Source organism: Ammodytes marinus (genome assembly GCF_949987685.1).
Source record: "Ammodytes marinus genome assembly, chromosome: 19".
Lineage (NCBI taxonomy): Eukaryota > Metazoa > Chordata > Actinopteri > Uranoscopiformes > Ammodytidae > Ammodytes > Ammodytes marinus.
In genome coordinates, this window is record NC_137223.1 from 5,416,251 (window position 1) to 5,429,153 (window position 12,903).

Genomic DNA, 12,903 nt, shown 5'->3' on the forward strand with positions numbered 1-12,903 from the left:
GTGAAAATCAACGGGAGACCGCGCAGGTCTGAGCGGGTGGAGTGAGCCGCTGTGCTGAAAAACTCTGCGGTATGATGGACACAAATGATAGTCAGGGATATCCTGCCCGTTAACGATGTCTAGGGGAACGGCTAAGTTCCGCGATCTGTTTGTAGTAGGCTCTGTCTCGAGTTTGAATACACAGAGCCATGTGAAACTGCCGCCTCCGTCCGTTAGTTTCTGTTTTTAAGTTACAATCAACTCCGACGCATGGACAGCGTTCAATTAAAACCTCTAATTGTATTATCTAAAAGGCTTTGATGCAAAAGAAGTCCGAACACACACAGCAGCAGTGTTGCTTAAAGGAAGGCGCAGTTGCTCAAATTTATCAGCACCTCAACTACGTGCTGCTGCTGCTGCCCAGGGGCGGCCTTAACGATCTCGGGGCCCGTTTCAAGACCTAGTGTGGGGCCCCCCACTTTTAAAAAATATTTTCTTTGAATGCTTGTGCATGCTCCCCGCAAAAAGAAAAAAGATTGTGGAATCCAGTTGGTTCATAGACAGATCATGAGATAATGGACCCCCGGGCACAGGCTCTTAAAGCCCCTCCTCCCCCCTATCCAGTCAGGTACACTGATTTTATGTGAGATTATTACTAATGAAATAGAATACATGTTTTGTATTACAACCATTAAATATGTGTCTGTATTGCATATTCAAACCTTAATACCATTCAATGAAGAAAAACACTTAGTCGACGAAGTCCGCTGTAGATTTAGTCAAACTAAAATCTGCTTATATTTAGTAGACTAGACTAGACTAAGACTAAAATATTTTAGATGACTAGAATAGGACTAAGACTAAATGGTGTGATATTCAAAAGACTAAGACTAAGACTAAATCAGAATTTGCTGCCAAAATTAACACTGTTTCTGTGATGTCACTTTAAGAATACTTTTTTTGCGATCACCATCCCATACTGGATGGACAGAGCTTTCCAGTCTCTAGTTGTCTTGACCAGCCTAGAATGACTGTTTCTGGGTTGGGATGGAGGATATGGCTGTAGACATCTGAATAACAATGAAACACGCTGGACCGGGAATTGTGGAGTCTGGAACCGAACCAAAACACATGAGCCAGGGTTCCATTATGATGTTCATTCATTTTAGAATCAAATACGTATGTGACCGTCACAGGCCCTTCCTGGTTTCCTTCCAGTATGTCATTTATTCTAAAATGACTAAGTGTAAAAAATATAACATAACGTGATAAATTAACAAGCACACAGGAGCGTTTAAGCCCCTATCTCACTGTGTGCGACAAGTTGGAGACACAAAATTGCGACAAAATATGCGAATTAGCGACAATTTTCACTTGCAGTCTCACTGAGTTGGTTCCTCACGACACGTTTGCGAATGTCCTGCCCAACACTTGCCAGGAGGTCGCATTTATGTCTCGCGAACGTCTGGCGAGCGTCGCACGAACGGAATGTCAGTCTCATTTTTGTCTCAAATCAGTCACAATTTAGTTTCATATGTCGCCAACCCCTCGCAAAGTTGTCTGACATTGCTCGCACTTTCTGACTCGCGGAAACTAAATTGAGAAGGGTTTGCAACGCGTTTGAGACACATGCGACCACTCTGAGACTATTTTGAGACTAGATTTGTCGCACACTTTTTTTGAACATTTTCAAAATTCATGCGACAGGACTGCGCGGCTCTGCGACTCATGCGAGGAAATTGAGACCTCCGCGAACGTTTGGAGACCGTTTAGAGACTCCCTCGCGAATGCAGTCTCCGACTTGTCGCAAACAGTCGCAGCCCAGTGAGATAGGGGCTTTAGTGATGCTGTAAAGTGTATCTTTTGACCTGCTTCCCTTGACTAGCAGTGTTTGAGCTAAGCTTACCTGGGTGAGAGATCTTTGCCCATTTCTAAATCAAAAGTGCAGACACAGTTACAGGAACGCTTTATTTTGCTTTTATCTCGAGCTTTAAGAGTGAAAATGTCACATGTTGTCAACTCTTCCTTTAACAGCATGGTGTGTTTGTGCTCAGCGTTCTAGAGACAGAGAGGTCCCTGGTGCTAGCAGAGAAGGGCAGTGGGGACAACGATGACGTGGAGCTGATCAGAGCGGCTGAATCCTTCCGTCTGGTAGCCACCATGAACCCTGGAGGAGACTTTGGAAAGAAAGAGGTAGAGAAAGAACAGAACGGGGGTCCACCATGTTGGCAGTGGGGGGGGTTGGATGATGGCAGCAGCAGAGAAAAAGAATAACACCGCTCATAATAATAATAATAATAATGGATTGGATTTATATAGCGCTTTTCAAGGCACTCAAAGCGCTTTACAGGGTTCCAGGTTCCATTCATTCACACACACACACAGTCATGTGTCTTGCCCAAGGACACAACAACCATGACACAGGTGGCCGGGCGGGGATCGAACCGCCAACCCTTGGATCGTTGGCCAACCCGCTTAACCACCTGAGCCACAGTCGCCCCACAGTCATACTTCAATCTTCAAAGTTTGCACATGTGTCCACTCTGACTCAAACATGAGCTGAATAGAAGTGGAGTTTGGAGGTCAAAGGTTACTTACATATTGTGAGGTCATAGTGACATTGTACCATTTTGTAGCTTCTTAGGAGCTTTACCCTCTTTAGAGGACTTTACCTGATCATTTATTGTATTCCTGGTAGAGGCTGAAATCCACCAACTGGTATATTATATTATTATTATTATTATATTATATATAGTTTAAATATGTTGTGTGTATGTTTGTGGAGTCTGATGTTGGTTGTTGTGTTGTTGTCCAGCTGTCCCCCGCCCTGAGGAACCGCTTCACAGAGATCTGGTGTCCTCAGAGCAACAGCCGCAGTGACCTGCTCCAGATCATCCAGCACAACCTGCGCCCTGGACTCACACTCGACGGTAAACTGCTTTCAAACGCCAGTGTTAATACCTAGCCTAGGCTCTGTAAACTGCCATGTTAACAAAGGGGGGGCCCGCCACAGTAGCTAGCAACATTCTCCAGTGCTCACATAGTATTTCATTGAATTTTTCATTTAACTTTTATTTATCCTCGAGAGACCAATTGAGGGGTGAGGGGTTTACAATGATGTCGAGTTCAAAGCAAATTCAAAGGAAAAACAACAATACATAAACAATATTCAATGCAAAAACATCAAATACACAAAAACAGGTGAAGAGAAAAAAACCAATTTAAACATTTACATAGTGGTGAAGAGTGGCAGCAATTAAAATTAAATGGGTGAAAGTACAATACAGTCTAATTAAAACAGTTACAGGTAGAGTTTGGCAGATTTAAGATAGTTTGTTTAAATTGGTTAAAAGATGTGAAGGTATTTAGTTTAATTTGTTGCTGTAAGTTATTCCAGGAGTCGGGGGCACTGAAGCTAAAAGCTGTCTTTCCCAGCTCAGACCGGGCTTGTGGGACATAAAGCATTAAGCATGTCAGTGGAGCGGGTCTGATAAAGCCCATCTGAAATTTGCAGCATTTCTGTTACACACACAGTTCAGGAATAAAGGCTGTGTTGATTTTGACTCCATCACATTGTTCCCGTCTCCGTACCCAGGTGGGGACATCGGAGAGCTGATGCTGGACTTCATCGAGTGGCTGACGCAGCAGGAGTTTGGCCGGCGCTGCATCCTGAGCGTCAGAGACATCCTGTCCTGGGTCTACTTCCTCAACGTGGTGTGTGAGCGCGACGAGGACGGCTTCATGAGCATGGGCGCTCTGGAGGAGGACGAGGGGGCGGAGTGGGACCTCCGGCTAGACACCGTCACAGCCTTCATCCACGCTGCCTGTCTGGTCTACATCGACGGCATCGGCTCCGGTTAGCACATGGCGCTAGTGACACTTTTTTTTTTTTCACTTTTGTTGCATTGGCCTTTAACACAAGTTGAGACTTCTTACTTGTGTTGTTTTGTATTGTATCTTGTACAGCACTTTGGTCAACTGATGGTGTTTTTAAATGTGCTATAGAAATAATGTTTGACTTTGACTTTGACCCTTTAGACCCAGAGAGCAATTGGCTCTAAAAAGCACTATTCACATGGGATTAGTATCCATAATCATCATCAACTTTTATTATTAGACTGAAGGTCCATTTGAAAAGACATACAATACAAAAAATAGACAAGACACACCTAAATAAGAATAAAAACATTAAAAGTCACTTATACCAATGTCTCCAAACGTATGACTGGTAGCATATTGCGCTATAACAGCAGCATTGTAATTGTATTTCATTCAAGCAACTGATAAATCTGTACATAAGCTTCCTCAATAAAGCTGGTAAGGTGCTAACTCCTGCATTCACAAATAGCTCACTTGCACTACTCCACCTTAGTTTTTAGGTAAGATTCTAAAACAATCAATGTAAGCAACCTGTAGTCTGTGCATACTTGATTTTTTAAATTTACCCCATAAGGGGTCATGTGATACAGTGTAGGTAGCTTATGATGGAGGCAGGGTATAGCCAAATGATCCTTGATTAAGATTGTTGTGTATTGTGTGGAATTGTCCGAAAGAATAATAAATAAAAGAAATATATATTATCAGAGGAGCTCTGCGTTTGGTAGTAACGGTTAGTCATTTGCATTGGAACTCTTACTTTACAAATGACAGACGTGGCCCATTCACACGGGGTTAAGAAACCAGACCATCCCCTGAATTATAATAAATGACTTGAGATCAACCGGGTCAAAATAATTCAGTGTGAATGGGACTAAAGGTTGCTGTTAAAGAAATGTAATCTGACACTCCTTGTTGTGACAGGCACCACAGCGGCCTGTGCAGACAGCGCCCTCTCTGCCCGCCGGCTGTGCCTGGGCTTTCTGCAGCAGAGGCTGGGCAACATGACCAAGCTGGACCAGGAGATGCTGGAGGCCCTCAGAGTGTACGACAGCAGCCTGCCAAGGGAGCCTCAGTGTGGGGAAGACTTCTTTGGCATTGACCCCTTCTACATCGCCTTAGGTAGGGACTGTGATACCTTTTATTTATGTCATTTTATCAGGGCTGTGAACGTTTAAAGATATATTTCTTATTACTTTCATTGCGTGCTGCTATATTGTCCCTTTGACGCACTCTTTTAGTTGTAGTCAAGCCGGAATTAAAATATATAACTCAGCTTTTAGCCATTATATAAAAAGTGTATTTAAACCTTCTTTTTAGGTCTTATTTATCAAAGCTCTGGGCTTCTCCTACCCCACAAGTTATTGCACCTTTGATTCTGAGTTGCGTCGGTTGCTTTAGACCTGGTATATCAGTGATTCTTGAGAACCGTGACAAAAGTGTCCCGGTTGTATGTTTTATAAGGATTCTAAGTGGGGGACACTTATTGTCACCACCGTCAGAAAATCCATTAAAATGTAATAAAATCAGCCAAAATAAGGGGCAGCTGTCACTATGAAGGACCTCTTGTCACATTCTACCTCTGCAGAGTACATTAGAGTCAGACAGGCTCTGATAAGTGTTGTAGTTTTAGAATATTTTACATTACGAATCTTGAAAGTCCTGTGTCATAACCATGATATGTCAACAACACCGACTTACAATTTCTGAAGAAGTTATTTGAAATGTTTTGATCATTTTATTTTCCTGAAGTAGTTCATACTAGCTCCTAACATCAACAGAAAAACCAAATGGCTACTAGATAAATTATATTTGTTATGTTTAAGAAACGTTAAATATGTCAACACCGTCAGATGTAAAAAAAAAAAATTATATTCATATACATTTTGAAAAAAGAAATTGTGGCTCTATCAGTTTTGGTGAATATTTGTGATCACTATACATCTCATGGGTCTAGCATAAATTGAAGGAAAATGTATTTGTGTTTTTGGTGTCTCACGGTGTTGACACAAAATAAGGAATGGCAAGGTAAAAATCCCATTTTGATAAAAAGGATAAAAGCTGGGAGGTTGTGTCAAAGCTTAGCTCAGTAGCTTAGTATATGTTGGATACATACATGTCATTTAATTTGCCAAAACGTAGGGTTTGTATTTTTTCAACATTGCACCCTGTTTTGTCCCACTTCTCAAGAATCCCTGATGCTTGGAGGTCTAGTTCAATAAAGAATACTTTGCAATTTGAGTTAAAAAAAAAAAAAAAGTCAACCACTTTAAATGAGAGGATCTACAGATGGGTCCTGATCATTCCAAAGAGCCAAAGGTGCATTGAAATGCCTTATTCTGGAAGCGCTCGTGGTGTGGTGGTTAGAGCGCGTACCATATTGACTCAGTCTCAGGTTTGTGTCTGACCCCGGCCATTTACCACATGTCATTCCCCTCTCTACCCCATTTTAATCTCTCTTTCTTCACAGTACCAAATAAAGCATGGACAATGACAAAAAGAACTGCCGAATTCTACATAAAGCCTTTGTTTATTGCATGCTTCTTCAGTCATACAGTACAGTACAGTTGAGTTTTCCCTCTGGTGCTCATATTCAATGTCTGATTATTTCTCTTGTTTGGTTCTTCCACCCAGGGCCTGTCACAGAGAGCCGTAGCCTGTCAGACTATGCCCTGGCAGCGGGCACCACGGCCGTCAACGCCCAGAGGCTCCTGAGGGCTCTGAAGCTGCAGAGGCCTGTGCTGCTGGAGGGCTCGCCTGGAGTGGGCAAGACCAGCCTGGTGTCAGCCCTGGCTAAAGCCTCAGGGAACAAGCTGGTCAGAATCAACCTGTCAGAGCAAACGGTAAAGCCTTCATTTAGTACACCTTTTTAATATCTCACTACGGTTACCCAAAAATCTAAGCAGTCATTGTGAATATCCTTTTATGTTTAGTGTTCCATGCATTTTATAATATGGCACTATTTATTTCATATTTCTTCATAAATGTTTATATGAAGTCATTTCTCTTGTTTTCTATATATTTTTATTGTGTTGTTCATAAGTGTGTATTTGGCGTGTGTTCAACAGTCCCCTTTGAGGGATTTCTTTGTGTGAATTGGGCTTTGATACATTTTGAATGATTGATTTAAATGAGTGTTTAGCAGCTGTCCATTGATCCTGCAGGGCTGTGGGGCTGATACTGTGCTCTCTCTATATCTCACTGTGCAGGATGTCACAGATTTGTTTGGGACAGATCTCCCCGTGGAGGGAGGGAAGGGAGGAGAGTTTGCGTGGCGCGATGGCCCCCTTTTGGCGGCTTTGAAAGCAGGCCACTGGGTCGTCTTAGACGAGGTAAGGACCACTGTTCTGACATTCTATCACTTTCTTACACTGTTTTTTAATGCAATGCTTTATTTTCGTTCAAACCTTTTTAAGTCGAGACAAAAACCTTTTTCACAACTTTTTCGGTTTTGAGTTTTTTTTGTCTATTCTGTAAACAGGAATAAACGGGGAATGAACACAATTGAAGGTGTTCCCTTGACAGTGATTTTAAATATAGTTGGGGGAAATATATTTTAGCATAATCTTTACTAATACAACCAGATCTCATGCAAGTACACTTGAGAATAGGTATGCTATTCCTCAATCACATGCACATGGCACACTGCTTACTGCAGGGGTACTGAGGCCACGCCCCCTACATGCACTGTGTGCATTACCCCATCACATGCACAGAGGATTATTAGAACCCTGGACTATTGAGGCTAAACTTGCCATTTTAAGACCTGTGCATAGTTATTTTTATATTTATAAAATGAAGAAAAGGCTTTATCCAAAATCTGTTCTGTAAAAACTTTGTACACCAACATTTTGAAAAGAATGTACGCATGATATATTGACACATTTGCATATTTCAGAACCAAATTGTCAAATCAAGCGATTTGATTGGTTCCTAACTGTTGCATAATGGGCGTATACACAACTGCTATAACGTACAATCAGTTTGCAGAGTTCCATATCACGCGGCGCCTGACAGTAGCAGCGGTCACAAAGTAGCAGTTGTTGGTAGTAGGCTAGGACACAGAGAGGGAAACTATCTCAAAGTGGATTAACCAGCTGGAACATCTAAGCTTTGACCACCCGGGGCATTAAGCTGCCTCCCAAACAAGTGGACGATTCCCAAGTTGTAATTTCCCATGTTTAATGTATGTAACCAACCGGTTTCATGACGAACTCTTTAATTCAAATGCTATTGACAGTGACACTGTCTTCTGCAGTGTCTTGCCTTGAAACCAACATTGCTTATAATTCAGTATGTATGAAGTCTTAATGGGTCCTTGCTCACTGCTTACTGAGCCTGTTATACTTTTCTGTGGGCTATAAATGTACATCTACAGACGGCGTAGTGAGAAGTATGATATGTATTATTATTGACTATAATGTATGGACCTGTAAAATAATAGTCTCGCAAAGCCAGACCAAACTACAGCAAGTAGGATGGTCTGGAATCACGCCGTTTAGAGCCGTCTATCCGGGGGGAAACTGGGCTGGCCTGTTTTTATTTCTTGAAACCAATCACAATCATCTAGGGCGGGGCTGAGCCCGGGAAGCAGCAGCGGTGTCCGTGCAAAATAGTGCCACTGGGTAATATTTTTAAAGATATTTTTTGTTGTACAATGAATGGGACAGCTAGGCTAGGCTAAGCTAGGCTGCGTCCCAGACCGCCGCCGCCGCTATTATTATCCCGAAGTATCGCCACACTTTATTTCTGTCTACAGTAATGTGACTTCTCACACCGTGTGTGCGTGTGCGTGTGTGTGTGCATCTGTGTGTGTGTGTGAGGGAGAGCGCTGCACAGACACACACAGGTTGACTGAGCGAATTGTTTCCTAGTTTAAGGGGGAGCTCAATACGGGAACGCCAGCAACAGCAAGTGGAGGCGTAGCGTTGGTAGCCGACGCCAGCGCTCATAGACGCTGGCGAAACCCGTTCAGCCAGACTAGTTAAATAGCAATAAAAAAAAGAAACCAACTTTGCTCTGAGGATATTGATATTAAAGGTCCTGGTCCCTCTCGCCTGCAGTTGAACCTGGCCTCCCAGTCGGTGTTGGAGGGGCTGAATGCCTGCTTTGACCACAGAGCAGAGATCTACATCCCTGAGCTGGGCATGAGCTTCCAGGTCCAGCATGACAAGACCAAGATCTTTGGCTGCCAGAACCCCTTCACCCAGGGCGGGGGGCGCAAGGGACTGCCCAAGTCCTTCCTCAACAGATTCACTCAGGTTAACTGTCCACTGCTTTGTTTCATTCATTTTTCTTCTCTACTCATTCATCTGCGTATGTCATTGTTGATTTGGGAAAATGTATTTCTTGAGGGCATTTCTTTTTCTAGTGTTTGAAGATTTCTTCACCCACCTATTTAGTAGGGCTCAGTGTTTATAATCCCTGCTTCTGAATCGCATACTCTTTCTTTTTTCTAGTCTACATCTGACGATAAAAAAAATCTAGTTAGGATGCAGTAGGCATACTATTGGGACATACTTTTACTTATTTATTTCATCATAACATTGCGCCTTGATCTTGCCTCTTGTTATCCGTCGCATCCCCGTTTGTTTTCACACGGAGGCTCCATCGATGTGACGTCACTTCAGGTTCGAACTGGATTATGGGTCAGAATCGCCCAAATAGGATGCTGTTTTCAACACTAATCTTGGCCGGATGTAGTAGAAAATCCGGGTCTTTCTAACCATCCTAAATCTGGCCTCAAGAATCGGGACATACTAAATCTACTAAATACTAGAAAGTATGCGATTCGGAAAGCAGGGCATGCTTTAAATATATATATATATAAATATTGTGTGATAGTTTAATGAAGGCTGCTAGATGACCAAACGCTTTGTACATCTAATATCTTCTAGATGGGGTCGTTTATGTACCATTGCTGCTGTCGCCCCCGACTTTGAAAATAAACTAAAACATAATCCAGTGTATCTTAACACTTTGCACGGTTATTACTTATCTGGCTCCTCCTTGTACTCTCAGGTTTTTGTGGACCAACTCACAAGCAAAGACATGGAGTTCATAGGAGACTCCATCTTCCCCAGCATCGATAAGGAGATCGTTGCTAAAATGGTGGAGTTTAGCAACAAGGTAGGTTTCTATTCCTGTCCCTCTCTGCCTGCTTTATATACTGAAGCCCAGACTGACTCTGCCATGCAACTGAACATATATGTAATGAAACACTGCCTTGTGCTAGACTTGTCAGCATGTGTAAATCTGCTAGTGGGCCAAAGGATTCTGAAAGTTTTTTTTTTTGAATCTGCCTGTTAACAGCTTGTCCAGGAGGTGTGTGTGGAGCGGCGCTGGGGCCAGAGAGGAAGCCCCTGGGAGTTCAACCTGCGCGACATGTTCCGCTGGTGTCAGCTGATGCAGGCAGACCAGTCCCCAGGGTTCTACAACCCGGGCCAGCATGTAGCCTTGATGTATGCTGACAGGATGAGGACAGAGGCGGACAAGGCTCAGGTAGGCTGGGTCAATAGACCATATAACACACCTTCACTTCAGTAGTGTGACTGGCTCTTGCATCATCCTAGTGTATGGATGCCATTGGATGACACAACAGACATTTTATTCTCCAGAATCACAGACTCCACCTTTTAAACCACTAGATTAGTCATTAGTTGCAGAGTGCAGAACATCCTAAATGAGGGCCCTTTTGTTTTCTTCATTTCCCTCCTGTGCTTATTCAATTCACTGACTTTTTTTCTGAATTCATTTGCGACTCTAAATGTTCTCTGTGACCTGTTGGAAAGCCTTTTTTTTGTGAAAGACCCCTTTCAGTCCATGAAGCCCTTCCTTGTCCCACACAGGTGCTGTCGGTGTTCAGGAAGGTGTTTGGAGAGGACTTTGAGCCATACACTGGCTCCAGACAGTTCCACATCACTCCACTCAACCTGCAGGTTTGTCCAAACACCTCACCCTGCTTTTTCAGCAGAAAAAGGTTTCAAATTGTACGGACACAGTCAAATGGATTTCTTCTTCTCTCATGGCCTGGCCCCTGTAGGTGGGCTTCTCTGTCCTGCAGCGCAGTGGTGGAGCGCCCGTGGCCCTGGACCCCCCTCTGTCCATCACACACCAGGCTCTGCGGCCCCTGGAGTCCCTGATGAAGTGTGTGGAGATGGGCTGGATGAGCATACTGGTGGGCCCCACGGCCAGCGGCAAGACCAGCCTGGTGAGACTGCTGGCCCTGCTGACAGGACACCGCCTCAGGGTCATGGCTATGAACAGTGCCATGGACACCACGGAGCTGCTGGGAGGCTTTGAACAGGTAACAGCACCTTTAGACACAGGGATGGCTATAATCCTTTTAACAGTAGCCTACTACTACTTCTACTGATACTGCAATAGTTGTAGAATTGACTATATGACTGTAATGTCATTAATCAAATAAACAATTATTTAGAGAGAAAAAAAACAGCCATGTTCAGCAATTCACTTTTGTGATAAAAGAAATATAAAAAATGATTATCTGTATGTATTTTATTTGTATTTATTTCGCTACATATCCACCAAAGCTACCTCCTCCTGCCCTCTCCGATCTCCCCTCTCCCCTCTCCCCTCTCCCCTCTCCCCTCTCCCCTCTCCGCTCTCCCCTCTCCCCTCTCCCCTCTCCCCTCTCCCCTCTCCCCTCTCCGCTCTCCGCTCTCCCCTCTCCCCTCTCCGATGGCCTTCAGGAGATCAAATCCTGCTTCTCTTACAGTATTTTCCATTACCATTGGTCAGTGTCAAGAGTCAGGGTGTGTCATCCTCGACAGCGCACTATCACTTCCAAGCTCACATCAATAATATCACTCGCTCTGCCTATCACCATTTAGGCAACATCAACCGCCTCTGGGTGTGTCCCTATAAACCCAACAGTACCGTCAGTCTTGTTGGTTACATCACACATCCATTACTGCACCTCCCATCTCTTTGGTCTCCCTCTAAAGTCCACACATACACTTCAACTGCTCCAGAACACCAGAACCCCCTCCATCAATCACATCCTCCTATCCTTCTGCTTATCCTTCATGAATCATATCTGAAATGACGTTAAGTTGCGATCTATATTTTTATAGTTATTCAAGTTATGTCAGTTTAGAATCAACATACATACGTGACTGTCACAGGCACTTCCTGTATGTATGTATTTAGTTTTTTAACATACGTACGTGATGCGGAAACGGAGATATCTGCTAGCTAGGTTGTCAGAAAACGCTGCATCTATCCGTCTGAATATTATAAAATATATGATAGATGTTTCGGTACCCCAAATCAAATCAAATCAGTTTTATTTGTACAGCAATATCACAAATAGACATTTGCCTCAGTGGGCTTTACATTCCATACAGTCTGGCACCCTGCCCTTAGACCCTTAGCTCGGCTGAGAAAAAACTCCTAGTAAAAACCCTTTAGCGGGATTTAAAAAAAAATTGAAATCTCAGGGAGAGTTGACAGAGTAAGGGATCCCTCTCCCAGGACGGACATACTGCAATAGATGTCATAAGTAGAGAAAAATCACGAAGGAATTCAATCATTGATCAGGTGATTACATGGTGATACTAAAGTAAAAAATCCAATCAGACCACATGTTTTTTCTTTCTTCACTCCAGGTGGACATCATGCGGCCGTGGCAACAGGTGCTGGAGAGTGTGGACTACATAGTAGCCATGGTGATAAGGCGAGGCCTGATGTCTCTGGACGTGGGGATCCAGGACACTGAGTTCCTGCTGCAGACCTGGGGTCTGTTCTGTCACTGGCTGAAGGAGGAAGGCCTGCAGAGGACTGGAGGAACAGTCAACTCAGAGGCTCTTAACAAGCTGGAGGTCATCATCCTACTGCTGCAGAAACTCAACATCAAACTCAAAGTCTTCACTGGTAATGGCCCACGTACTGCTTCTAGTGCCTCCTTTCCACTGAGCAAGCACAGTTCGGTTCAGTTCGGTAACCGTAGATCTGGCTTGCCTTTCTACAGCAGACAGTACCAGTACTTAGTAGGCGGGGTTTATGCTGAGGATATACAGTCTATGG

At 43.6% G+C, this 12,903-nt stretch overlaps 1 protein-coding gene across 3 annotated transcripts in view; it reads left to right on the plus strand.

Annotated features, from left to right (window-relative positions):
* The window catches only part of mdn1 (midasin AAA ATPase 1), a 116,216-nt gene that overhangs the window by 45,792 nt on the left and 57,521 nt on the right, over positions 1-12,903 (plus strand). For all 3 annotated transcript variants that reach the window (XM_080048000.1, XM_080048002.1, XM_080048001.1), the window contains exons 32-43: positions 2,034-2,172; positions 2,795-2,909; positions 3,575-3,835; positions 4,780-4,977; positions 6,490-6,698; positions 7,065-7,187; positions 8,919-9,116; positions 9,877-9,984; positions 10,168-10,356; positions 10,704-10,793; positions 10,898-11,161; positions 12,486-12,750. In XM_080048000.1, the coding sequence (XP_079904126.1) occupies positions 2,034-2,172; positions 2,795-2,909; positions 3,575-3,835; positions 4,780-4,977; positions 6,490-6,698; positions 7,065-7,187; positions 8,919-9,116; positions 9,877-9,984; positions 10,168-10,356; positions 10,704-10,793; positions 10,898-11,161; positions 12,486-12,750 (2,159 nt within the window). The remainder of the gene's footprint in view (positions 1-2,033; positions 2,173-2,794; positions 2,910-3,574; positions 3,836-4,779; positions 4,978-6,489; positions 6,699-7,064; positions 7,188-8,918; positions 9,117-9,876; positions 9,985-10,167; positions 10,357-10,703; positions 10,794-10,897; positions 11,162-12,485; positions 12,751-12,903) is intronic.